Genomic DNA, 25,572 nt, shown 5'->3' on the forward strand with positions numbered 1-25,572 from the left:
TATGCAGCAGGTGTCTTTAAGGATTTCTCTTTGCAAATCACCTATGAATACTAAAGTCTGTATAAAATATAAAAATAAATCTTTATTTTCTAAGGGGAAAACACTGTATGCTATACATTGACAATCAAATGACCATTTGAGCACACTCCACATTTTTTAAATGTCACCAAGTTAGCACAGTTTTCAGTAGAAGAACTACAGGGAAATGTGCACAGCTACAGATTTTAAATATCCAGTTGGTACTGTGTGCAGCAAACAAAAAAGAAACTTATGCACTGACCCCTTTAACTTCAATAATTAACATACTGCAGATAATTCTGAGCTGATCCCATTTAGGTGAGCAACCTAGTAAAACTCCACGCTAGTACATCTTAATATCCTGGAGGACATCCCATAGAGAAAAGGCCTTCACCCAGAGACTGAGTTAACAATAGCACTATGCAGTTTGTCTTTCTGTGGGCTGTCCTCAGCTGGACCGCAGCCACATACCTTTACTGAGGTGTCTGTTTCAACTTCACCATACTTACTTAGCAAGGAATGTAAAGACTAATGCCTAACAGCATACAATAGGCTACAAAGAGCCCAAAATAAAGTGACTTTAAGTCTTCAGGTTCCAGTGATGGAAAGCCATTTTTGCTGTGCATTTTTCAGTATATCCAGTAGAGTGGGCTCTTGCAGCAATCATTTCTATTAGCATTAGAAACAAATATGTTTACAGCTGCCATGCTATCAGTTAACATACATTTTTTAATATATATTTTTTATGTACAGTACAGACCAAAAGTAAACTTTTGGTCTGTACTGTATATATATATATTATATATACAGTACAGACCAAAAGTTTATATATATATTATATATACAGTACAGACCAAAAGTGTATATATATATTATATATACAGTACAGACCAAAAGTTTGGACACACCTGCTCATTCAAAGAGTTTTCTTTATTTTCATGGCTTTGAAAATTGTAGATTCACACTGAAGGCATCAAAACTATGAATTAACACGTGGAATTATATACATAACAAAAAAGTGAACTGAAAATATGTCATATTGTAGGTTCTTCAAAGTAGGCATCAAGAGAATGCCAAGAGTGTGCAAAGCAGTAATCTAAGCAAAATGTGGCTACTTTGAAGAACCTACAATATGACATATTTTCAGTTCACTTTTTTGTTATGTATATAATTCCAGATGTGTTAATTCATAGTTTTGATGCCTTCAGTGTGACTCTACAATTTTCATAGTATGAAAATAAAGAAAACTCTTTGAATGAGCAGGTGTGTCCAAACTTTTGGTCTGTACTGTATATATTTCTAAAAATGTGTAAAAACAACAGATTAATGATCGGTTTATGATAAACATTTTTTTTAAAGACAGATCATTTCTTTGTCTTGGTTATTAAAATTATAACTCATTAGCTTGAGTTTAATAAGTTATTATACATACAGAGCTTAGCCTAATAATTTATAATTAGAATTTTTATAAATAATTTTTTAAGGAGTTTTTCCTTGCCACAGTCAAGGCTCATCAGGGACAAACTTACACTTATAAAGAACATATACATTTTTTATCACCACATTATCTGTGTTAAGCTGCTTTGAGACATTATCTGTGTAAAGCTGCTTTGAGACATTGTTAAAAGTGCTATACAAATAAAATAAAATAAAATTGAAATGCAGTATTTGGTAGATTGAATGGCTCTAGCAGCTTTATTTAGGCTTGCTTTGTTACAGAGTATAAACACTAGGTTGTGTGTGTGTGTGTGTGTGTGTGTGTGTGTGTGTGTGTGTGTGTGTGTGTGTGAACTATCTTTCTAATTTACATAATATATTTCAGATTCAGCAAATGTTGGCAGTGACAGTTTTGGGAAAACAGAATGAGAACCAGCTGTGAAGGACATGTATATTGGTTATACTGGTTAGTTCAAAACACGCCTTGTTGAGACCAGATTCTATTGAGCACATTAATAATTTATGTTTGACAAAAGATAAAAACATACAGAACTGTCTCTGGAGAATGAATTGAATTCTGTACATTATATTCTATTAGACTATAATAATTAATAAAGCTAATGCTTATCTCATTATATATTAACAGGAGAAGCCTTTCAGAGTAACCATGTCATTATTAAAACTCACACTGTCACCTACACACTGTGTCACGCTGCCAGATAAGTTCGAAAGTTGGTGGCCTGACTAAATATAAGTGCAAGGTTCCCTCTACTATTCACCTTCACCTGAATAATAATATGAAGTCACAAAATGTCAGCTAAAAGCATACAGGCAGTGTGTACAAACAAAAGGAAGTAATTTATTAGATTCACATATGGTGCCAACAGAGCTGTCAGTTTTTTTTTTTTTCATAATTACAAACTCTGTGCAACTTCACAAAGGGTACAATTACAGCAAAGCATGACAAATAGAAAGCTGCTTTGTCTTATTGTAAACTAATGAAATTCTGATGCTAACTTAAAGAAATGCAGCATTCTTTTGTGATTTGAACATAGGAGCCCCATAGCTATTTTTGTCATTATGGACTTGGAATATTCCTTTGACAAATCAGTCCTGTTCCACGTAATGATCTTAACCGTGCATGCTATATTTGACCAGTCTTATATTAAATGACCATTTTCCATTTATAGTCCCAGCACTGACATTACAACGTCTGACAGCTGAAACAGACATTACCCTGGCATCACTGCAACCTGTGAACAATTCCCACGAGTTCTCTCGCTTTTGTTGGAATGTCTCCAGCCCGGAACAGATACGATACCTTCTAAGTTCTCTCATAACGCCCCTAAACTGCAAAGTTGTTGCCAGCATCCATAATTTTGCACATGCTGTGATCAAAGCAATGGAATGCATTAGAAATTAATCAACTGGCAGAGATCAGGCCCAGGTGCAACCGACTCGTCAATGTTTCTTTTCTTTGATTTGCTGGCTTAATCTCCATTCATACCAGCACTGTTAATGAATCGTGTAATAGTTTGTTTAATATGGACAGCAATAAAACACATAAAATGGGGCTTAGCCATTTCCTTGTTCTTGGCAAGCCCATTCAGCTGCATTCCTCGCAGCTGCATGCAAGGATGTACCGGTAGGTGGCAGTTATTCGAGTCCCACCAGAGCACCGCAGACGCACTGCTTTCAGTTTGGAGGTGTGCGGGCGGCAACAGAAGCATGTACTTTTAAAGGGTTGCTTAAGAACAGAGCTGAAGGAGATGAGAGGGTCTGAACGAGATGTATGGCTGCAGTGACCTTCACAGCGAGCCAGGAGTACCATCTGTGGAATAAAAGAGAGCACAAAATTAAAGGGATTATTTCATTAAAGTGATTACATTAACTGAAATCAGATGTACTAAAACCAGAATCTCAGTTCATGATGGTTAAAAGAAAACACAAATGTCATCTGATATGTTTAAATTTTCTATTACCTAAAATGTTCATATTAAAAGTATTATATGCAGCACTGGAAGCAGAGGTGCAGTGGGTAGCATTTCCGTCTCACACCTCTAAGACCCAATCCCACGGTTCCCACTCAATGTACAAAGTATATTGTAGTTTCTGGATCTACCATGAATAGTTCAAGAAGATGAATACATTATCATTTTCATTATAGTGAATTTAAATGTAGTTACTTCATGTGGCTGAAAATTCCCATTTAGGAAAGTTAACCACCTTGTGTATGTGTAGATGTAAACATTTAGGCAGTGGTAATGAAATATCAAATATTCCTTTAGTATTGCTAAATATTAACAATCTAAAAGAATTAATTTAATAATTTCTCTGAGTGTATTTTTTTATTGCTAAATAAAATGTAATGGCCTGAATTACAGAAACTCTATAGAGACAGAAAATATTAATAAATGACATTTTAAAGTTTAAAAAATATACGTGAATGCTATGAATTCTCCATAGGTACTGTGTAGCTCATGTTCAGATTATTCAAACAACAGCATCAGTTTATTGAGTCTACTTGAAGTCCGCACAGCAGTCTGTAATGGGACTGTGTGAACCGCTATCGTTTGTGTGAACCTTTCCTCAGGACAGGGCTGAGATAAGCTACTTCAGAGTACATTGCTGTGAACAAAGAATGGTTCTGTATTCCACGTGTGACCTTGCACCTGTGCTGAGATGGGAGTGTGGCTGATCTCTCCCAGACCTGGGTGCAGAAGCTATACCAGCCTCTGGCTCTCACACACAAACACACTCACTCAGCCACTCACTCACTTATTCAGCTACTCAATCACTCCCTCACCCACTCATTCTCTCACAGACAAGGATTCACTTTAGGTGCCATTTTAACAGCATTGTTTTGTGACATTGATTTGTATTATGTAATGTAAAAATAGTTTTATACACATCACAGCTCATTTTATGAGGGTCAGGCAATGCACCTGGGCAAGGTTATTAGGCCTTGAGCTATGGCTGATAGCAATCAAACCACCCACAGCAGCCTATGAAAGAAGCTATCCTTCATAAGAATTCTCTCATAATTAAAGTTTAATGAGTGATGTGATGGTGCATTAGATCTGGCTAGTCAGCTCCAGTGGATGACACACACAGCTAGCTGGACAAACATGACTTAATTGATCAGCCTTCTAAATTTGAATAAAAGATGACTAGCACCAGACCACGAGTCACACATTCCTGCTGCATTTAGTAAACAGACTCCTGTATCATGGTGCCTATCAGCTGTCTAGTGTCAGCCAAGTGTCACCCATACTGTCCGGGACAATAGTCTGTTGGGAGCCAAAAGCTTACTGCAGAAGGCTGTGGGAAGTCAGACCTGAGTCCACATTGTTTAAGTGTCTCAGGGTAAGAGTGCTGATATAAGATCTGGGATCATCTGTCCATCTAACTATATTTATTATGATGCAAAAGACAAAAATGGGTCTGTAATCAGCACTCTGTAACTTTGATAATTTGAGCCTCCTGCAGCGAGCAGTTATTATGAGTATGAAAACTATGGTGATGTTATTATGTCACTCTTCAACTGTTAAGAGCTACATGTAATGATGGAAAGTACTTAAGCCCCTTGGGCTGAACTTTGTGCAAAAATTCCCATATGTACACTTCTTTTCAGTTTCATGACTAAAATTGAATTGGACATTTTAGAAATTAGCTTTTAGAAACATGGGATCCCTCAGAGGTTGTTTGGGCAGTTACTGCTTTGGCTGTGAGTAGAATCATTTTATTGTAGGATTACTGAGGGGTTCCCTCGGAGGTGCAAACTTTTTCAGGGAGTATTTTTCCAAAATCTTTCATTGTATTAGGAAAAATATTCACTATTTAAAATTTAAGGGTAAATCATTTAAATGCTTATACCCTTTTTTCATCGATCACACCATTTTTTTTTTCTTTTTCTATTCTGTGGCAAAGGTTTCCATATCTGCTAAATACTTGGTAGATTGAGCCAAAGTTAGCATACCAGCTAGGCAGTTTAAATGGGATGTTGGCTGAAATTAATGACAGTTAGCTTTGAAATAAAATCTGGCCCTAATTTTTTGGCTATTTTTTTTTTCCCTGTGTCATCCATTACAAAAATATGGAGCAAAAAAGTGATAGTTCTCTCTCAAAGTATAGTGAGAAAGTCAATACATAAGTGCTTGTGCTTGAAAAATTAGATGAATTAGACATATCCTGTAACAATGCCAGTGGATGGAGTTGATAGATTTGAAAAGGTGGGAGGCTGGAAAATGCCGTTTAGAGTGAATGGGTCTAGGTGACAACAGCTGGACAGCAGATGTAGATCTTTCAGGCATATTTCTTCCTTTTATGTTTATAGCGTGAATGATTGCACAGGTAGATGCAATGTGCTATGCGGTGCTGCTTAAATTTGCATGAAGCCACAACCATCTTCATAGCTCATGATGTATGGAATTGGCCTCTTAATGACTGTTACTAAGACATGCTTTACTTGTGAATTTGCAGTGCAGTAAAACAATGTGCCTGTGACCCTGAATGTTAAATCATAAACCTTTTGTAGGATTGTAAATGTCTAGTAGTTGATCTGAACAATTCTGCCCGTAAACCCGACCTTCACCATCGTTTGACAGTAATTCCTCTAAGACCAATAAGCAGTCATATTAGTAAAAGCTGTTACAGCAGAATCTGTCATGATTAGTTACAGCACTGATTCCAAATGGTCCCTCAGGACTTGATGCCCTGGCTGGATACATGAGTAAGTCATTCCTAATCTAACACGGCTGTCCATACTCTATGCACTTCATGTCAATTTTGGTCATTGTGGTTTTTCTTGTAATAGGCACTAATATTACATTTAATTCTGAATGACATCGAAGGAAAAGAATGAAATTTTGTTAGTGATATAGGTTTCTAACATCATATCATCTGTTTATCGGATGGAGAAAAGATTCTGCCTTCACTTATCTCCTCCCTTTGCTGAAATGTCCCAGCTGGGGACATGCTAGTGGAGTGCACAAAGCTGAAATCTGTCCTTTCAACGGCTGAATCAGGTAAATCATAGACTCTTCATTTGGCTCACACCAAGGGTGTAAGGCTGCAGCATGCAATAGGTTAGAGGGCAAACACTGTTATTCAGCCACAGGTCTATGAAGAGCTCTGGAACTGGGCCACTGCACAGACATTTTATGTACCCAGTGGACTTATTTCTGGCCAGACCATGAGACCCACAGGCTGCATATGTTCACTGTTTTCTGCCAAAGTGTCAATGTAACCATGGTAGAGATCACGAGAAAAGAGCAAAGATTTAAAAAATGTAGGTTGAGATCCTAATAGTTAGAAAGAAAGCCCTTTTCCTTAATGTATTTCTTTTAACCTCTCGTTAGCAGGAACATATGGATGTGGAGTGTATTAGCTTACAGCAGGGTCTGACCCAGGCCATTACTGGAACTCAGTGAACAACATGGGACTGTATACTAACCTGCTGTTGATCTCTGTTGGATGCTAATCGCCAAAAAAACATCGACATGAAGAAGCACAGGCCTGAACATAATACTGGAATAGCCATCTTAATTAACCTTTCCCTAAGTAATGATTACAAACATGTCTACAGGGATTTATAAACACAGTCACACACAGCCTCACACACACACACAATATTTCCTATATATATATATGTTTGTGTGTGTGTGTGTGTGTGTGTGTGTGTGTGTGTGTGTGTGTGTGTGTGAGAGAGAGAGAGAGAGAGATTAGATAGATAGATAGATAGATAGATAGATAGATAGATAGATAGATAGATAGATAGATAGATAGATAGATAGATAGATAGATAGATATGCAGCTGGTAAACAGACCTTGGAGTTGCATTTGTAGATGGGATGTGTGATGGTCTCCACAAAATGGTGTCTCATACACCTGTCAGGATCAGAGTCCCCAAGGTGTCCACTCTCAGCCTTACAGGTAACTCCACGCAGAATGCTTAGCAGGGGACATGTGACCAGCAGGAGAACAATCCCTGGCTGGCTAAATGCACTTGTGTTCTTCATTATGGCACCTTGGCACCGATGCAGTGGTGAGTTAAAATTTCCCAGCAACAAAATGGACAGAGATAGAGCTTCTTCACTTACAGGGAAAAATTTTCAGCTCGCTGCCCATGCTCTTTTGGCAAGTTGGTAACCTGGACTGTGTGGTGGATTTGTTCTTTATGCACTGCCATCTCCTTTAGCTCTGTCTGCGTGTTTCTTTCTGTTATGACAAAAATAAATATTTTTAGGACAGTGTGAAAGCTAGAGGCTATAATCTAAGGTAATAATATTTTTTTTATATGAAAGCTTGTCAATTACTAAAACCATCGGAAAAAATCTGTACTACTTCATTTTGATCAAGGTGGCTGCTATGCAGTCAGGAATGAGTGAACTGCTGTACGAGACATGCTGGCAGCCCACCCCGCTGTTATTCCTACAGTCCCAACAGACAAAAGAAATCTGATTTTATTGCAACAAGGAGAAACTTAATCCATTAATAAATAGACGGTGGTGAATAATTTCCCTGAGAATGCATTTTTTCATTGGAAAAATTATATGTTCTCTCAGGACAAGTTAACTATATATTTGTATATTTCCTTTGCTTTCATTTGTGGTCTATGCACTTTATTAACCTCTTAACAGTGGTATTCCTGTGAAGAAAATGTCTTGTGTGGTGATTAAATTCATCTAGTCAGAACTGCAAGCTTATTGCTGTGCTTGGTAGAAACGCCTGTTGGTTCTTTCTTTACTGCCTGAAGTCCCAAAAACCTTAAACTTGGGCAAACCTGTGAGGAAAGGAAATTATCGTTCATAAAACATAATGCACTGCATTGTGTCCAAACTTGTTCTGTCCAATTTTACTTCATTTAAATCTGAATATTTTGTCGAGACCATCATTTGTTCTGAAATCGCAAACACTTCAAGTTAATTTAAAAAATGTCCCCTTGTGTTTTTCTTTCTGCACAGAATAATTTGACTTTTACATTCCATGTGTGAGAAATTTTAGAATCAATTTGCCTGTTAAAATAAATACTCTCTGAAATGTTTAACTGCACCAGAGAGCTTGCAGGGTTTATATAAGCAGACATCATAAGTCTGTTCTTAACTGAGAGGCAGGTACAGATACAGTTTGAATATAATCAGATATAAAATTGCTTTAGCCATACTACTGCCAGTGGTACACCTTGTTGTGCACCTGTAATAATACATTTTAGTGATAAAGTGAAAACAGAAGGTATATAGCAATATTTATAAGCTATAGGGCAAGAAAATAATCTTATGGTCATTAATCATAAACTGCAGTTTATTGTCATGTACCGCAGCAGTTAAGGTAAATCTCTAGAGTGGTATGAGTAAGAAAGATGCGGGAACACATTTCCTCATCCAGCTATCCATGCATAAAACCTTACTTAGTATAGATCAGCTGTATCTGTTCACATCCACCAAACGACAGAACCCAGTGTGTTTACAATCAGCAGCAATCTTCTAAAATCCTGCATCAGAGACAGCAGTATACATTGCCTCAAGCCCAATGTCGCTCTTGTCTCTCCAATCTCAACTATTTCCCAGTCTGGTGTTTGTTAATTTTTTTTTGTGGGAGCCTAATTATGGATATCAGAGATGGGGTTTTATTTATTAGACATGTGTAGTTTGATTTCGGTTTGGCAACATTGCAGTTTTACTCATACTGCACTGAAATGTTTCCCGTAATTAGAATTCACATTATAAATGTGGCCGAAGCCAAGAACTCTGCGAATAAATAAACTCATTTGATCGTGGAGATTTCTGGAGGAGAAAGAGGTGCGGTTGGAACCAATGAAAAATCACAACCCAAATATTATTTCCCCAATTGATCAGGCTAATAGCCTTGTTGACATTATGTTTCACTGAAACAACAATAATTTTACATTTACAAGTTATACTTCAACTGAAAGAAAACCCAGAAGAATTCTTTACTATCAATGTTTTACATCCATGTGCTGTGTTTCTTTTACTGCAAAACATCTGCTAATTATTGTTTGAGCCAAATCAACGTACTTTTATTCTGTAAAAAGAGACGCAATAAACATTCAGAACAAAGGCCCAAAGTGAGCAAGACATACAGACATGCTGTGTAGTGCTTTCAGGCTAAAATGAGTCAGAGAATTTCCTCTACTTCTCCAGGAGTCCTTTCCAGGGCTGATGACACGCAGCAGGCCTCTGATCTGAACTGTCCCCAGTGTGTTGTCCCCTGACAAGGGGATATGGTGCTTTTTGATCAAGGTATCACAGGCTTAGTGAGGGGCCTCAGCGTCTACACCATTAGAACTGTGAAATTCCTGGCATTCAAAAGCAGCCACAGGCCATGCCCTCGGACTCCATCTCACCAGTCAAAACCACAATTAGTTTCTTTTGGGGGAATAAAAGAAATGCTTTCTAAGTTTGGGTACATCCCATGTGATACCCTGGTTTTTAACTGACTCACTCACCCACTCACACATTTGCACACACACAAACACACACAAGCTCTGAAGAAACTTCGTCTTTTGATATTGGTGTAAGTTGTCCTGTCTCTGGCTCTCATCGCTGCTCCCTGCCTTGCATAAGCTAAAGCACAGACTCTGTCATTTTGAAGAGGATTTTCAGACTAAAACGTTCCTTTGGGTATGAGAAAGGATGGATAAGGCAGAATTTACATTATTTGCTATGGTTGGCACCGAATTGCCTCAGAGAAGCAATTTATTTAGTCTGAAACAGATTTAGCAGGTAACTCCTTTAGTTGCCTCCAGCCTCGAAGTGAATCCCCTGATCCCGGGAAAAGTCATTTAATTCCGGATCATAACTGTTTGCAATTGCTTTGTTGATCTGACTAGAGTAGCTATGCATGCAATACAGTTTAAAACTGGAACGATGTTCATGCTTTCCATGCTAACAAAATTACATTTAGACAAGCTATTTGTTACAGAGTTGCTACTAAAGTGCCGTAAAATCTCCTACATACTGACATACTCGCCTCCTCTTTCAATCATAGCTTACGTCATTGTTTGGTGCTTTGGTAGCCCTATTGTCTGGCCCGCTTTTAATAAACCAAAGGGCAGATTCCTACAAGACCGCATAACCTCAGCACCCCTCCTCCTCCCTGCACCCATCTGCACCCACACAGCATGCCAGGCCGTAACAGGGGCACTACACTCTAATACCACCAACCCATGCCTCCTCTATGCTACAGCTAAGCCTTGCGCTAAATATATCCTGCATGATGAAGATAAGACAAACAGTGTAGATTTGAGCACAGCCTTTGTCCAATGACAGTAGATCTCGTAAGCCAACGCAAAGCTGACGTTAGTGTTACAATTTAGTCTTCTTAGAATAGAGCATGTCAGATTGAGGTAATGAAATATAAAAGGTCCTGGTCCTAGGTGTCTAATAAGGACACTATCATCAGTTTGTATTACTACATCCTGTTGAGCATCCGTCTTCAATTTGGCATTCATATTAAAACGTCACACAGGGGCGACTGGAACACCAGAAAACACAGTAAAAATGATAATGAGCAACCTGACACCACACAGGCACACACACACACACACACACATAGTGATGGTGGGTTGGTGGGAATTGTCTCAAATTGTGCAAGAGAATCATGTGATGCCTCTCATCCATCTTCATAAAAATGAAGACGATATGCATATTTTCGCTGAAATTCTCAGCTATGAATTCTCAGTATCTGTCTGTGCAGAGGTATTAGCTCATTGTAGCAGTCAACCTACCACAGAACACATTGTGTCTCTCATCAGATGCACATACCAAAAAACCTGCCCCAGGATCAATGCCTTACCAACTCATTTCACTCATGACTCACACACTGCATAATTACCTTGCCTCTACTGCTCCCATGAAGGGCTAATAAAGGTGTCTGTGACTTGAGGAAACCCACAAAGAAAAACAGAGCTTTGGAGGTGATACTGCGGCAACAAGACTTCCTCAGGTAATTAAAAAAACATGTTACGCAAAACAAGCTCAGGACCACTGTGAACATTTATCCCAATCAGTTGATCGACTAGATGCCAACATAACGACTAAAGACTAAAGGCTGAGTGGCTCTGTGGCTCTGAGCCCTGGGTCACCTAAAGATTCAGGGTGAGCTTACCTTCATTCCAGTTTCTCTCAGCTGTTGATATCCAACCCCATCTGCACCTTCTTGGACTGATGTGGAAATGCTTCAATAACAATTGCTTTTAAACCTCCTTCTTCTCTCTCCCCACTCACTCACTCACTCTCTCCCTCTCACGCACACCGATCGTGTGTGAGCTCTTGACTCCCTCTTTCCCTCCCTCCACTCCTCTTGCTGCTCCCCCTCCCCTAAACCTCCTCCTCTGACATTAACACCCCACATTTTTATAAAGGAATCAGGAGGGAAAGGGAAAGGACAGATGATGCACATCTTAGTTGTGGAACGTGACACAGCAGTAATATATCACTTTGGTGACACATCTACACAGCTGACACACCAAAAAGCTCTCGCAAAACAAATGGGGATTCCAGCTATGGAAAGGTTGCAGAATCAAAGGTGACCAACACCCTGGCCCTGTTTTACGATGCTTGGGGTTATAAAACTGTTAGCAGAATTAGTTTATTTAAAAACAACTGGTGCAAATGCATAAAAATCACAGTATCTGTAGTCTCCCGTAAGCAGTAGGGTCACCAATGGGCTTTGGGAGGTGCTTCAGAAATTCACACAGTTTCTACTATGTCCAATCCTGGTTGATACTTTAGCCTTTCTTTTAAACAAGAAACAAGGGTTTAATCAGGTGATTTACAGTGTAATATGGTTTAAAGCACACGCAAAGGCCATGGCACCAAATGTATTAAAAATGAAACAATGTGTGACAAATAATGTCACAGTGTAGAAAGATATTTGTCCACGTATTTGTGTATTTTCAACAATCAAGAAAATTCTGAACAGATATATGTAGTACGTAGTTGGGAACCTTTAATCACATAACTAGAAAAGTGTCGTCTCAACGTGTGTGTGTGTGTGTGTGTGTATATATATATATATATATATATATATATATATATATATATATATATATATATATATATATATATATATTCATACACACACATTTTCTACTCTAATTGTAAATTAATGAATTGCAACGAATAGCAGATTGGTTTAAATGAAAAAAGACACTCAACCCAATCATAGTCTTTGAAAGTCTCTGAATCACATAAAGGATAAAGACAAGATATATATAAATTTAACTTACAAAGAAGGAATAATTGCCGTTTTACCTTTCAGACATAGAAAGCATTCAACAGAGTTTTTTTTTTTCCAAACATGTTTTCAATTGTTTAAAATGCGAATAATTTTAGCAATTTAAAATGGCAGAAGTTGAGGGAAGAATGAGACGTATTAAATTACTGCAAATATTGGCACCAGAGGGGAGTTAGTAATCTTCAAATTGAAGTGTGGACTCAATCCAAGACAGAACTAAGACCCTGCACAGCAAACAATATCTGATAATCAAATTCTTCTCATTTCAGGCATTGTTTTAGCAGTTTTCATTCAGCTATGCAAAAGTGGAAAACTGTAATATGTTACAAGAAAAAAAACATATGGTCATAAATTAGTTTCAAAACCTAAACCCTCAGGGGAAATTAAAGGAAAGCTGGCATAACTAGGTAAGGCTTTAGGGGTCAAAAGTTTATGAAACTTACAAAGCTTCTTTGAAAGTCAAATTTATCTCCCACCTTCCATCTCCTCACCCCTCTGACAGGACTATTTACAATCCAGCAGCACAAAGACACCACCAACACTCTTCATTTAGACCATACAATTACAGAACTGCTCATATTTCTTAAAACATTGTCTATTCAGGGTATCTTGACTCAGTACTTTGTTTGAGTTAATGTGATTAAACGTGTAGTACATTCATTAAACTAACTGTTATAGGGATTTATATTAACTGATGCTCTGGATTTGTTAAGACACTCTCTGCTTTTATGAATAGGAGTTTAATGTTGGAGTTGACATATAATTTCAGCAGCTCACTCACTTAGTCATAACTGTAAAATGGCCTTGGCAAAGATTTTCTAACAAGGAATCGCTCTTATGTTTTTGCCTCCTCCATGTATTTAAAAACTATTTCACTGTATTGCGCAATGTACTGCCCCAAACATCAAATCATTTTTTCCCATGACCCTAACACACTGTCAGCAATCTGGGAATAGAAAAAAACAAAGAGAGAGAATAAAAGGTCGCTCAGGTGGGTGATGATGTCAAGTTCTAAGAGTGTTTAGCCATATGTCTTTCTCGTACCCATCACTTTCCCCTTGGATGAAAGAGGGCCTGTGTGCACCTTTCCTTCGGTCAGCTGAAGATGGCTTTCATGTTCCCCTAAAGCCACAACAGAAGACTACCTTTGAGGTGTTGCATAGCCTCTTCCCCAAGTGAAAAATGATGGGTGGAAATTAACACTGACAGATTTGGACACATTTTAGTCTTATTTTCAAGAGGTCGATTTCAACTCTTGTTTCAAACTACATGTAAAAAAATAAAAGAGGTCTCATACTTCTGGGTGATTTATAACCACAAGGTGAATGCAGCAAAACAGTCTTACTTGCTTTCCAAAAATGACCTCCACCGGGAACACTGACCTGCATGAAAATAGTCTCACTGCTCTAATTTACAGCCTGTATAGAATAACAATTTTCATTTTAACATTTAAAAATTGTTCAGACTGCACTTAGCCAAAGACAACTTGCTGATTACTGTAACAGGTATGAAAAGAGAGAGACAGGGAAAATAGGCAGTGGTATAGGTCAAATATATTAATCCTTGCTTTGAATCAGTCTGAGTAGAATTAACTCAATTATACAAGTACAAAAGAAAACTTGTGCTGGAAATCGAATTTTTTTGCCGGGGGTAAAAACCACTTGTTCTCCACATCTTCAGTATCATCTTATAAAAAACACAACAAAAAGAACATTAACTTTCCTAGTACTGCATTGTTCTGTGGTCAGCACTAATAAGCTATTCATTACAGATCTTTATAATCAAAAGAAAAAATGAAATGTTCTTTTGTACACTTAATTGATGGAGGGATAAGCAACTAATGCCATTCAGACCTATTTATCTGACGCGAGCTGGTCACTAGACTGTGTTTATAATAAACTCATTGTTTCTTACATTACTGAGGATAAAAGACTATTTTGGATTTATACTGACTGCGAAACTCTTAGGTCAGAAAACGTGAAAAGCAGAAATGTTATGATAAAAGTTTGTGACCATGGGCACATATTACCGCTTAAATTGATAAAAACAGATAGAGAAATCAGAGGCAACAATACTATATACAAGATAAAGCACATCTTGAAGCAATGTTTAAATCTTTTTATTATTAAATGTGAACGTGGTATCATTCATATGGGAAAACCTTTTAAGGGCTTATCTGTTTCTTATTTAAAATTTATTTTGGTTTTTAATTATTATTCCAGCTCTATATTGGTTGGTCATACATATTTTATAAGTATATTAAACATGTGTATCCAACAGCACAGTACAGAAACGCTGTCAATTTTTATTGAAGCCTATACACATTTCTAATGTTTTCCTGTTTGGACAATTCAAATTGCCTCCAGAGACTAAACTAAGCAACCATTAAACCAGAACCAGGCAACATTACAGTTCTTACAGAGCCCAGTAACTATCACATCCAAAATGAAATATCTATCACACACAAAATTTATATTTCATCCAGTTAAATCAGCTGATACTTAGAAGCACTGAATAGATGTTTCCTAGGATCAAACAATAAGAGATTTATAAATTTAAGGCTAACAATTTTTAGAGTAAACATGTGCTAATCAACGAGTGAGTCCTGTGTATTTACAGAAGATAATGACATCTTTAAGTGAATAAAAGCTATTATTATGTTCATTATTATGTTTATCTGATGCCCATGAATTGTTCAGATGAAGCACAATGTCACACAGTGTCCTCAAACTCCCATTTTAGAAAGCATAATGGGTTAAATATGCAGTGGGCACTAATAGTCCTTTGTATTGTAGACCACAAAGCCGATGACTTCAGAGTCCAGCATCTTAGTAAGTCTGTGGGCTCGTGACAAAAATTCGATCATGCTGGTGTGAGATAATTTACTCATCTTGATTCATCCGAGGATCGTGCCTTGATTACTAGGGCTATGACTTTAGGAGTATTTTTATGCTCTACATCAGCCACTGACAGTTGAATGACGTGTCTGATTAGAGACCGATTTGGCCTGAGAAAGTAATGTACATCATTAACAGGGTCTGCAAATCCACAAAATATGCTTTGATTTAACAGCTTGTATATGTTTGACCTCATTTTTATTCATATTCATAATAACAGATCTGAGATGTCCTGTTTCTCAAGAACTCTTGTGAACTAGAGAGAGTGGAGCTGGGGTTTATTGCTAATGTGGTAAAGCTTTCTATAAGGAGATTATTTATTTATTATTTCTGGAAGGAATCTTCATTGAAACCTTTCTCAATATAAAGCTCATTTGGCCAAACAGCTTATGAACTAGCTTTTATCTTTAATTTGTCCATCTGTCTGAAATAGATATACATAACAAACACACAAACATACTGCACAAAGGTGGTGTGGTAGAGTTAAAGCTTTATTTGAACCATTCTCTCATTCATACACATACCACCATGTTCTAATTGTTTATGTTGGTGCCTTTCAGAGAGAGGACAACTTCATGCCTCTCAGCTGATATTGTTAGTTTGAACATTGCTAAAGGCTTCATCCAGTAACAGAGTGTAGTTGATGGTTTTTACTGCAGGAACGACTGCCTCTCCCTTCGGGTCTAGATCAAACTGCAAATAGTGGGAAAATATAAACAGTGTAAAAGCTAGCATTCATCTCAGTATTTTTTTTTTTTTTACATTAATACACTTTTGAATTGGTCATTATTGGTCACAATGATCTTCCTGGTAGTAGATAAAGATAACAGTCAAAGTATCAGGAGTAAACTTCACTAACACTAAGAAAAAAAATGCAGATTGCGAATACACATTAATGGAATACACAAAGTTTCCATTTATTAAGGCACTGCAGCAATGGCATGAAGAAACTGAAGATGACGCTACTCCTCTTCTTAATGTCCCAAAAGCTCCTTGATAATGGCAGAGTATCCCACTAAGGTGTGGTCATCTAAAGTCGGCTTTGGCAGCGTAAGAGAAAATGGCTGGAAAGTGACCATCAGAAGGCTGTTAGCAAGTAATGCAAAGCAACAACATGCAAAGCAAAGAAAAGCAAATACTCAAACCTGCCTGTGTGCACTATAACACACTACTAGAGTCAGAGTTCTAAAGCAGGGGTTCTTAACAGTTTTTTTTTTTTTAGATAGAGGCCTCAAAGTGTAAATCAATTCATAGACACATTTAATTAGATATTAATTTTATTACCAGCTATAGAAATTGCTTACTCATTATTTAAATTAGTACTCGAATATTCTGGCTATTTGTTGATCTATAGATCTTTTATTCCTAATCTTTCTAATGACAGTACACCAGGTTCTGGTCTAATCTGACCTTTTTCTTTTTTGGTCTAATTTTTCTGACCATAATAATAATAAATAAATAGTATGTGTATGTGTATCATATTTCACAAATACCAACTTTGAGAACCACCATGGACTGTCTTCATTCTGATTAAATATAAAAATCACAAAATAATCAAAAGCCCCATCTACTGGTCAAAACACCTAAACTCCCCTTTTCACCACTTATTTTGTAAACTCTGGGCCAGATGGTTTTGCTTAGAATGTTATGCGGCATAGCACGCTAAATTAAAGGGCTGCAATAAAAAAATACTTGACTGGGTTTTTTTCAAGGCTGATTTGAATGAGGTGAGGCTTAGAGGTGCCTCTGTGGTAGGTTGAGAGCCACAGACGAGAACTTTGCCACCTGGCCCTCATTTCCAAACACACTTTTCACTTTTTCAGCTCTGAGTATGTGTGGCTGTGTCTGCTAATGATGGCAGACAAAGCTTCAAGAGAAAAGCTTCAGCACAGTTCATTGATGTCTAACAAATCATTGAAACATCACCTTCTCCGGTGCCTTCAGCTGTATTTAACTGGTGTTAACTCACTTTCATAGCAGCGTCTGGTGGAAGTGGTATGGAGGCATTCTCTTTCCAATTGATTGCTGACAGGAAAGCGTGATAGTCTATCTTCCCAGACTCATTCTCAAATCTGAATGGCAACAAAAGCCAAAAAGAGATTTTAAATAAAGATGTGTAAAATATAATTTTAGTTAAACATTGAAATAAAAAGTCAAATAGAACTATTTACTTTTGCAGAAGGGCTTTCAAAAGTTCATCGTCCAGTGGCAAACGGAAGGATTTGCAGATGATCCTAGCTTCTTTGGTGGAAAGATGCCCACTTCTTTATCATGGCAAAAAAAACAAAACAAAAAATAAGACAAAAAATTGGGCAAAATAATTCACATAATTAGATAGACATAATTTCATAAAATAACAACTTCTTTACTCATTAGACAGAAATGTAAAATAACTGGCCAGTCCAAAACACATGCACATTAATCCACTGGTGTTCCCAGTCATTTATTTGCTACATGCCACAAATCTGGGGAGATCATCTGGTTCCAATGCTTCACTTGTACCACTGGAACTAATCACAGCTCCTGAATGTGGAGCCGCAGGGTCTGCAGACTGACGCTGCTCTACCTCAGGCTTAGTGTTTGTGTGCACCATGTCTTTCTAAAAATGCACAGGCATGCTTATTTCTGTATGAAACTATCATTCATGTGACACCCTGCAACGTTTATATGTGGGGTGAAAGATAATAGTTTGTGGTCACGTTAGAGTGAGGCACGCATTAGAACTGAGTGCATAACATATTAAGACTTGACCAAGGGCCATGCTCCATCTCCTGGCTGTTGATGTAAAAAGCAGACAAGTGTAACATAGCTCCCGTTATACCTGTCTCGGTCCTCATGTGTGAAAACTCGCAGCATGTCTAAGAAACTCTCAAACTGTTTCTTCTTCAGGTGATCATGAGTGACGGCGAGCATGAGGCCCATGTCCAGCTCAGGCTGCTCTTTCACCGAGTAGATACGGGCTAACACTATGATCTCATGCTCCGACAGCTGACCATCCATATCTGCCAACAGAGACCTGTAAGGACACAAAGGCACTCAGCTGCTCAATCACATGGAGCACTGTCTGACAAGAAATCCATGGAGAATATGTTGTGTTTTCACTTGTGTGGCTTAGCGAAGACATGAATGCATGCTGTCTGTGAAGCAAGTAGGATTGGACAAGAGTGTGTGCGAGTTTTTTCTGCTGTTAGGGTAATGTGTATTCCCTGCATACTTCCCCAGGTGCTTCATGTGATCATGTCGGTTAAAGGGGGAAAATGTTAATGTTCATGTGCTTATTAAATACATATTCTGAGTTTGGCTCCTTACCTGAAAGACTCATAAGGAATGAATCCAGTGTTGCCTGAATCAGTTAAACTCAGGAACTGTTTGATTTCCTTTTTCTTCTCCTCAGGAATTGATTTTAACTTGCTTAAAATGGTGCCAATGTTGGCCTTGGGAAACTATGCAAGAATAGTAGTCAAAGCATATCTGTGAATTAATGGCTATTCAAATAGAATTTCCAATTGCAAAATACTATAAGGGACAAGACTAAAGTAAAAACAATAACAAGAATGAGAGAATAATACATGTGCATTACCTCTTCTGCATGCTGTTCCATATAGTTGAAAACATACTCATCAGCATCCACTAATTGAAAAGGCTGACTGTTTATAATGAGTTTGGCTCCCACATACAAGTCTTGAGCTTTGTAGTACTCAGACATCTCACTCTTAAGGAGCTCCTGTCCTGGTTTCTTCACGCGACATCTCTCCAGGTATTTACCTCCAATAACCCCTTCAGTATAATATGTGTACATTTGTATCAGTTTATTCTGTAACTCCATTAGGAATTCGAAAACTTTATTCCAAATTGCAATATTTTTTATTAAATGTAAAAATTATTACAATTGTGGTAAGTGAAAAAGAAATTCATTATATAAATGAATGTATGTACAGTACAAAAAATCTGTACTGTTGAAATACCAATGACAATTTTTGAAAAGTAGTCTAAAATTCTGTAACTGTTTTGATCAGGTTTCAAATATTCCCACATCTATCACAATTTATTAAAGATCAAGTGACCTATAGACAATTTTTTCTCTAGTATCTACAACTTGTGAGACAAAAAAGAAAAATGGAAACAATTGGTGCCAATAGAATAGGGAACAAAGGTGACCTACCTGAGTTCTTCTGGATGGGTTCAAACACTGCTATAGTGTCATCACTGAGGAAGAAGGAGATGATGAACGTGCGGTCCTTGTTGATACGGTTGTCTATAATCATCTTGCCCACAAATCTCAGTTCGTGGCTTACCAGACCTTGCCTGACATATACAAATAATAGATTAGAACATTTTGACTTATATTACTATCAACAACCACAATGTATAATAAAGCTAAAATTTTATGAAATACTAATCTTGCTTTTGGGATTATAGTTTGGGATTCAATTATAGAAATAAAAAAGTTGTTTAATTGAATCCAGAATGATTGTCTAAAGACAGTACAGACAAGAGACCAGCCTTGTCTGCCATCCATTACTGCACACATTCAGAGTGGAAAAGCACAAGTAGAACCGACAAGGAACTTAACCCCAAGTCAGATCAATCAAATGCTCAGGAGATGCTGGTGTGTTGGTTAGTTTAAATATTCGTTTTGTTTAACGGTGGAATGAAATGTCTAGCATGTCCTGAGGGAATGTATTCCAGAAAGCATCTGGTTACCTGTCTTTTTTCATTAGCTTCCTGAAGTCTTTCTTAGGGCGTTTGAGTATCAGCCCACGGCAGGAGCTAAGAGAGTCCTCCTCTGATCCAAAGCCATTGTAAGGAGGGACCTGGACATTAACTTTAGCTGGTGGTGGAGCCGTGTACTTCACAGGAGTTAAGTCCACTACAACACACACACACACACACACACACACACACACACACACACACACACACATTTTCAGTCTTGACATGAGCAGGTTAAAAACCTGTTTATATTTATACCAGTACATCACTAGGTTAAATGCAAAGTACAAGTAACATAACTATCAGTGAAATTTATAACAGAAAACATTTTTTTTCCTCATAATTTTGCAACTCTGACATTTGAACTCAATAGTGACATCATGTGGTCACATTCTCATAAAACACACTTGACCCGATGGAATCTTCTTCTTCCCAAATACAGGCAGAGTCTGGAACACTCATACTTTTCATTTTCACTGAAACTGGAACTGATGAAGTTTTATACATAGAACCTACATATGCTAACGCTAGAACTTACCGACGCCATATTTGGAACGATAGTACTCTTTGGTGAAGTTGTCACAGTCACAAATCACCACTCTACGGCCCCAGACGTTAATGACCCCTCCTACATTCAGGTCACAATCTTTGTAGAACTCCTCATTTACAGCACCAGTCTTGAGATCATACACATATACAGGAACAGTTTAATCTTTTCCAAATTTATCACTAACTCAGATAATGAATAAACAAGCTATGATTGTACTTGAGAAATAAAACCATTAAGAAATGTAATTTAATAATAGATGTATTCTAAGTGTATCAGTGACAATTTTTTAAATTGCTCCTTTGTAACTCACTTTGAGGCTGTCAAGTATGTAGCGACCCCCATGTCCCATTGGCCCAAATACATTCAGGACAGTGCGGTCTGTTATTTCACCGGGCAGACGTTTGGGAGAAGGAGCATGCTGTTAAGGAAAGGCAAAGAGAAAATAACTGCAATCTGTCTCGAAAAAGAATTGGCTGTTGGATAATTATAAATATATTTTAAAGGCAATTATTTTCTCACTAGGAAAATTGCAAAAAAATTTTAAATCACTAGAAAAGTATTGAGTACTTGCTGACAGCATGACAAGATAAATTAATGCATGGGTGATGGGGAAGCTCATCCAAGCAGAAGATGAGACAAAGAGAAGAGAAGTGGTTTTAGTGCTTTGTTGTCAATTTTGTACCAATAATGATAGAATTTACAGAACAGTAAATTGTATGTTAATATGTCATTGTTTATTACTCTTCCAGTAATGATGAAATTTAGATGAGTGAGTCAACACATAAGTCACTGTGCTCCAACGGTTCCATCACTACTGGACTAGAACAGTAGACTACTAGCTGTGTGTCTGTGCAGGATTTTGAGTTTTTACAATCCCAGTTAAAAATTTAAACAAAAAATGTTAATGTGGAAAAAAAAAAGAATACAATCATTTGCAATTTCATAAAACCACATTTTGTTTATAATAGAACACAGAAAACATATTAAATATTGTTATGAAAATTACTGCATGGGCTCAGAAACACGTCCAAAAAATCATTGTGTGTGAACACAGTTTGCCATGTTGTACATAAGTGCAGGTTAAAGCTATAGTATGCAAAGAAGAAGCCATACAGTATGTAAACATGATCCAGAAACGCTGATGTCTTCTCTGTGAGAAAACTTATCTGTGATCAGACAAATCGAAATGTAAAATTCTTTTGAACTAAAGATGAGAGGGACCATCCATCTTATCATCAGTGCTCCGTTCAAAAGCCTGCATTTCTAATAAAATGGAGACGCATTAGTGCCTATGGAATGGGCAGCTTTCACATCTGGAAAGGCACCATTAATGCTGAAAGGTATATACAAGTTTTAGAAAAATAAATGCTTCCATCCAGAGGATGTATTTTTCAGCAAGACAATCATTAACTGCATACTGCATCTATTAGAGCAACATGGCTTTGTAGTAGAAGAATCTGGGTGCTAAACTGGTCTGCCTGCAGTTCAAACCTTTCATCATTTGAAAACATTTGGCGCATCATGAAACAAAAAATGCGACAAGGAAGATCCAGGAGTGAAAAACTAGAATCCTATATCAAACCCAAATGGGAAAACATTTCCCTCAAAAAACTACAGCAATTGGTCTCCTCAGTTCTCAGATGTATACAGACGGTTTTTAAAATAGGAGAGGATACTACACAGTGGCCCTGTCACACATTTTTGAAGGACATGTTTAAAATTACCTTTTTTTTTTTTGCTTAAAATCGCTTTTCCATTAAAAATTTCCTCAGTTTGTTGGTGAAATTAGATATGGGTTTATGAGATTTTCAAATCACTGACTTCTGTTTTATTTACATTTTACACTTTGCCATTTAAAAGTTTTTTGAAATTAGGGTTGTAAATCACAACATATGAGATCTTGCCACACACCTTTGGAAGCTTGCTTCTGTGTAAAAATTTAGGAGCAGTATCTCGGCCAGAGTTTGCATTTACGACTTCTACTATTTCTATGGTGTCATCTGCCAAGAAGTAGTGTAGGATCAACTGTCTTTGGTCTCCAAACATGCTCTGGGTATCATCCCAGTTGCAATAAAAGCGCAGAACATTGCGGTCATGCTGAAGGAACTGTTTTAAGGTATCCTGCCTCTCAAATGGGCGCAGTGGATTCATGCTGTCCTCCACCTGTGAAAGTAAAGGACACAGTCTGAGAACACACTGTTGCTATTCTGTTTCCAGTTTGGAGACGCAGACACATACTTACCCCCTTACGCATTGTTGTATATTGGTCTGGTGGTGTTATAACAGGGGCATTGAGACGCACACCCATTTTCCTCAAAAAGTTACATGTGAAAGAGTCACAGTCTGTTATTGTAAAGGTCCTGGAGAAGAAAACCATTTTCTGATTTATATTAAAGTGGTACAAATTGTAAAACTGGTCATCAGCAGGAGCAGGGAGAGGAATGCGTTGGCGGTGAATAAGAGTTCCTGCATGGAGAGGGAATGGCTTAGCAACAAGTTGATTGCATAGAATTGTCAATCTTCAATTTGTCATTTATAGGATGTACCTTGTGTAATGCCACTATTTCTGAACTCTGGTTCCACAATTTGTATGGTGTTGTCTTCCAAGTAGAAATAAATCTTACATTGTCGAATTCTGTAAGTTTCCTCTCTGCTCGAAGTAACAGATTCTTGGAAATATGCATCGAAGCAAAGAACCTAAGGCAACAGAAACATTTCTTATTGCTATCTGCACACTTTACTGCTCTGGTTAGCTGGTTATCTTTTATCTACAAACCTGTTTGTCAAACTCTATCCAGGAGGGGACGTCACTGCCTTCTCCTTTGGTGTATTTCAGTCGTGGTGTTTGGCCGAAAAGCAATTCTCCTCCAATGCCAGGTTTCTTTGCACCCACCATCATTGGCTCATCTTTGAAGTAATCAAAATGCTGAGACTTGTGAAACCTTTCTTTTCCCACCTATAGAAAAAATCAAGTTATTGAAAGAAGTCTTTTACACATTATTTAAAAACAATACAATTAACAATAGATTTGAGTGACCAAAAAAACCCACACCCCACAATAAGAGCAGTTTTGTGTACAGAGGCATCAGGTTCAAACATATTTGGGTCTGTGGCTACTTGAACCATACGGGAAACACAATTTGTACTGCATATGGGTGAAAACTCAGGTCTTGTTCTGTGCATGTGTGAAATGTCTACTACTTCCTGTCATTGCCAGTCAGTCTAGCGATATGGATTCTTTGCGTTTAATAAATCCATGTGTGAATGAGTGAATGAATGAATGAAGGATGGAAGGAATGAATTAATTTATGTATATATAAATAACTATCTTGTGTGTCTCTTAAATGCAGAAATTGGTAAAGTATGCTACAATAAGTAGAACCGTTAAGTAGAACATATCTACAGAGAATGTAATTAAAACACTTTTTTTACACACACTTATATACCTAAATTGGGTCTAATAAATGTAAACTATTTTTTTACATTTCTCCATTTATTTAATTGTATATAAGCAATTTAATTTGTGGCAATTTATTTAAAAGAATATTCCAAATGTATTAAAAAAGAATCACTGGTAAAGAACTCATTTCGGTCTAAACCGGGTGGTGTCAACAATATTACAAAAACTGGAAACTCAGGACAAGAAGTAGATGCATTTGTGCACACGCGCAGTAACAGTCATGTTTCTGATATGGATCGAGTAGCCACAGGGCCCCTTCATTCCAGGGAGAAGAAACTGATGACCGCAAACAACAACAGTGGGCTGTTATGATAATTTAATGTGTGTCATTACAGTATAAGAAAAACTGCAAATAATCCTAGTAGACAATTTTTTTTTTTTTTGCATTATTGCGACTTTAAAGAAAACTGACTTCCAAATATCATCTTTCCATTTTAGTTTTAAATGTAAGAAAAAATATTTTGTATGTCAATGAAAGAAGAATCATGCTGTGTATAATAAACTGATAAAATATATTATATTGTTATTATATTGTCATATATATATATATATATATACTGTGTATAAAAATAGGTCACTATATCTGTATAAACTTTACCATTTATTTTAAGAGCTGTCATACTTAATTTAGTGCAGTTTAATACTTAATGTAGAAATACATTTTTTATATGTAAAACCTTTTTTTAAGGCAACAAACATTCACCTTGGGACAGTCAACCAACACTAGTTATTCCAAGCCGCACACATCAGCTGCCCAACATTACAGAAGACAAGAGCCCTATCCCGCTCATTGTAATTTTCATTTTCAACTGTAAACTGATATAATGTATAAACTTACAGTTTTGTAGCGTGAATATCCAGGTAAAGCCATTTTTAATGTGATAATGATAAATACTTTTCACGGAAACTGTTCGTGGGGAACTAGCCGGACTGCAGTTCACGTTGCTATAGTGACGTTACGCTTGCAAACTCAGTTGCCATGATACGCAGCACAGGTCACGTGCTCACGGCCCTTCGTTGAGCTCCGTGTGATGTTGCCGACGACAAACAAACATGGCGTTCAGTGGACGCTTTTATACAGTCAAATGAATGATCAAGTAGAGAAAAAAAAACAAGGAATTACTAAGAACTGGATATCCATCAAAAAAAGATATGACAGGACAAAAATAAATCTTATGATGCAGCTACTTTGATCCATATTAAAGGAGCTGCAGGGATATTTAGCACTTTCTAAACTC

At 37.3% G+C, this 25,572-nt stretch overlaps 2 protein-coding genes across 3 annotated transcripts; both read right to left on the reverse strand.

The window, feature by feature from the left end:
• Window positions 1-2,294: 2,294 nt before the first annotated feature.
• Window positions 2,295-11,728, reverse strand: LOC124380498 (norrin cystine knot growth factor NDP). The gene is made up of 3 exons (XM_046841548.1): window positions 11,584-11,728; window positions 7,284-7,674; window positions 2,295-3,286 (listed from the first exon to the last, which is right to left on the reverse strand). Exons 2-3 carry the CDS (start codon window positions 7,473-7,475, stop codon window positions 3,062-3,064), a joined length of 417 nt encoding a protein of 138 aa, XP_046697504.1. The 5' UTR covers window positions 7,476-7,674; window positions 11,584-11,728; the 3' UTR covers window positions 2,295-3,061.
• A 4,356-nt stretch (window positions 11,729-16,084) lies between these two features.
• efhc2 (EF-hand domain (C-terminal) containing 2) lies at window positions 16,085-25,319 on the reverse strand. Of its 2 annotated transcripts, none has more exons than XM_046841232.1 (15): window positions 25,173-25,319; window positions 23,651-23,830; window positions 23,421-23,571; window positions 23,117-23,340; window positions 22,786-23,037; window positions 21,185-21,292; window positions 20,863-21,001; window positions 20,316-20,481; window positions 19,774-19,916; window positions 19,192-19,388; window positions 18,921-19,054; window positions 18,433-18,627; window positions 17,783-17,875; window positions 17,581-17,683; window positions 16,085-16,304 (listed from the first exon to the last, which is right to left on the reverse strand). In XM_046841232.1, exons 1-15 carry the CDS (start codon window positions 25,203-25,205, stop codon window positions 16,194-16,196), a joined length of 2,229 nt encoding a protein of 742 aa, XP_046697188.1. In that variant the 5' UTR covers window positions 25,206-25,319; the 3' UTR covers window positions 16,085-16,193. The 2 variants fall into 2 exon arrangements, with proteins under 2 accessions (XP_046697188.1, XP_046697197.1); XM_046841241.1 differs by having other exon boundaries at window positions 16,085-16,675.
• Window positions 25,320-25,572: the final 253 nt, after the last annotated feature.

Source organism: Silurus meridionalis, chromosome 3 (genome assembly GCF_014805685.1).
Source record: "Silurus meridionalis isolate SWU-2019-XX chromosome 3, ASM1480568v1, whole genome shotgun sequence".
NCBI classification, from domain to species: domain Eukaryota; kingdom Metazoa; phylum Chordata; class Actinopteri; order Siluriformes; family Siluridae; genus Silurus; species Silurus meridionalis.

Coding starts and splice junctions, on each gene's coding strand:
- LOC124380498 (XM_046841548.1), bottom strand. CDS start 7,475: ATGAAGAACACAAGTGCATTTAGCCAGCCAGGGATTGTTCTCCTGCTG. Junction 3,287..7,283: donor TCTACAAATGCAACTCCAAG/GTCTGTTTACCA, acceptor TTTATTCCACAG/ATGGTACTCCTGGCTCGCTG.
- efhc2 (XM_046841232.1), bottom strand. CDS start 25,205: ATGGCTTTACCTGGATATTCACGCTACAAAACT. Junction 19,917..20,315: donor AAGCTAATGAAAAAAGACAG/GTAACCAGATGC, acceptor TGTATATGTCAG/GCAAGGTCTGGTAAGCCACG. Junction 18,628..18,920: donor ATTCCTTATGAGTCTTTCAG/GTAAGGAGCCAA, acceptor GTGTCCTTACAG/GTCTCTGTTGGCAGATATGG.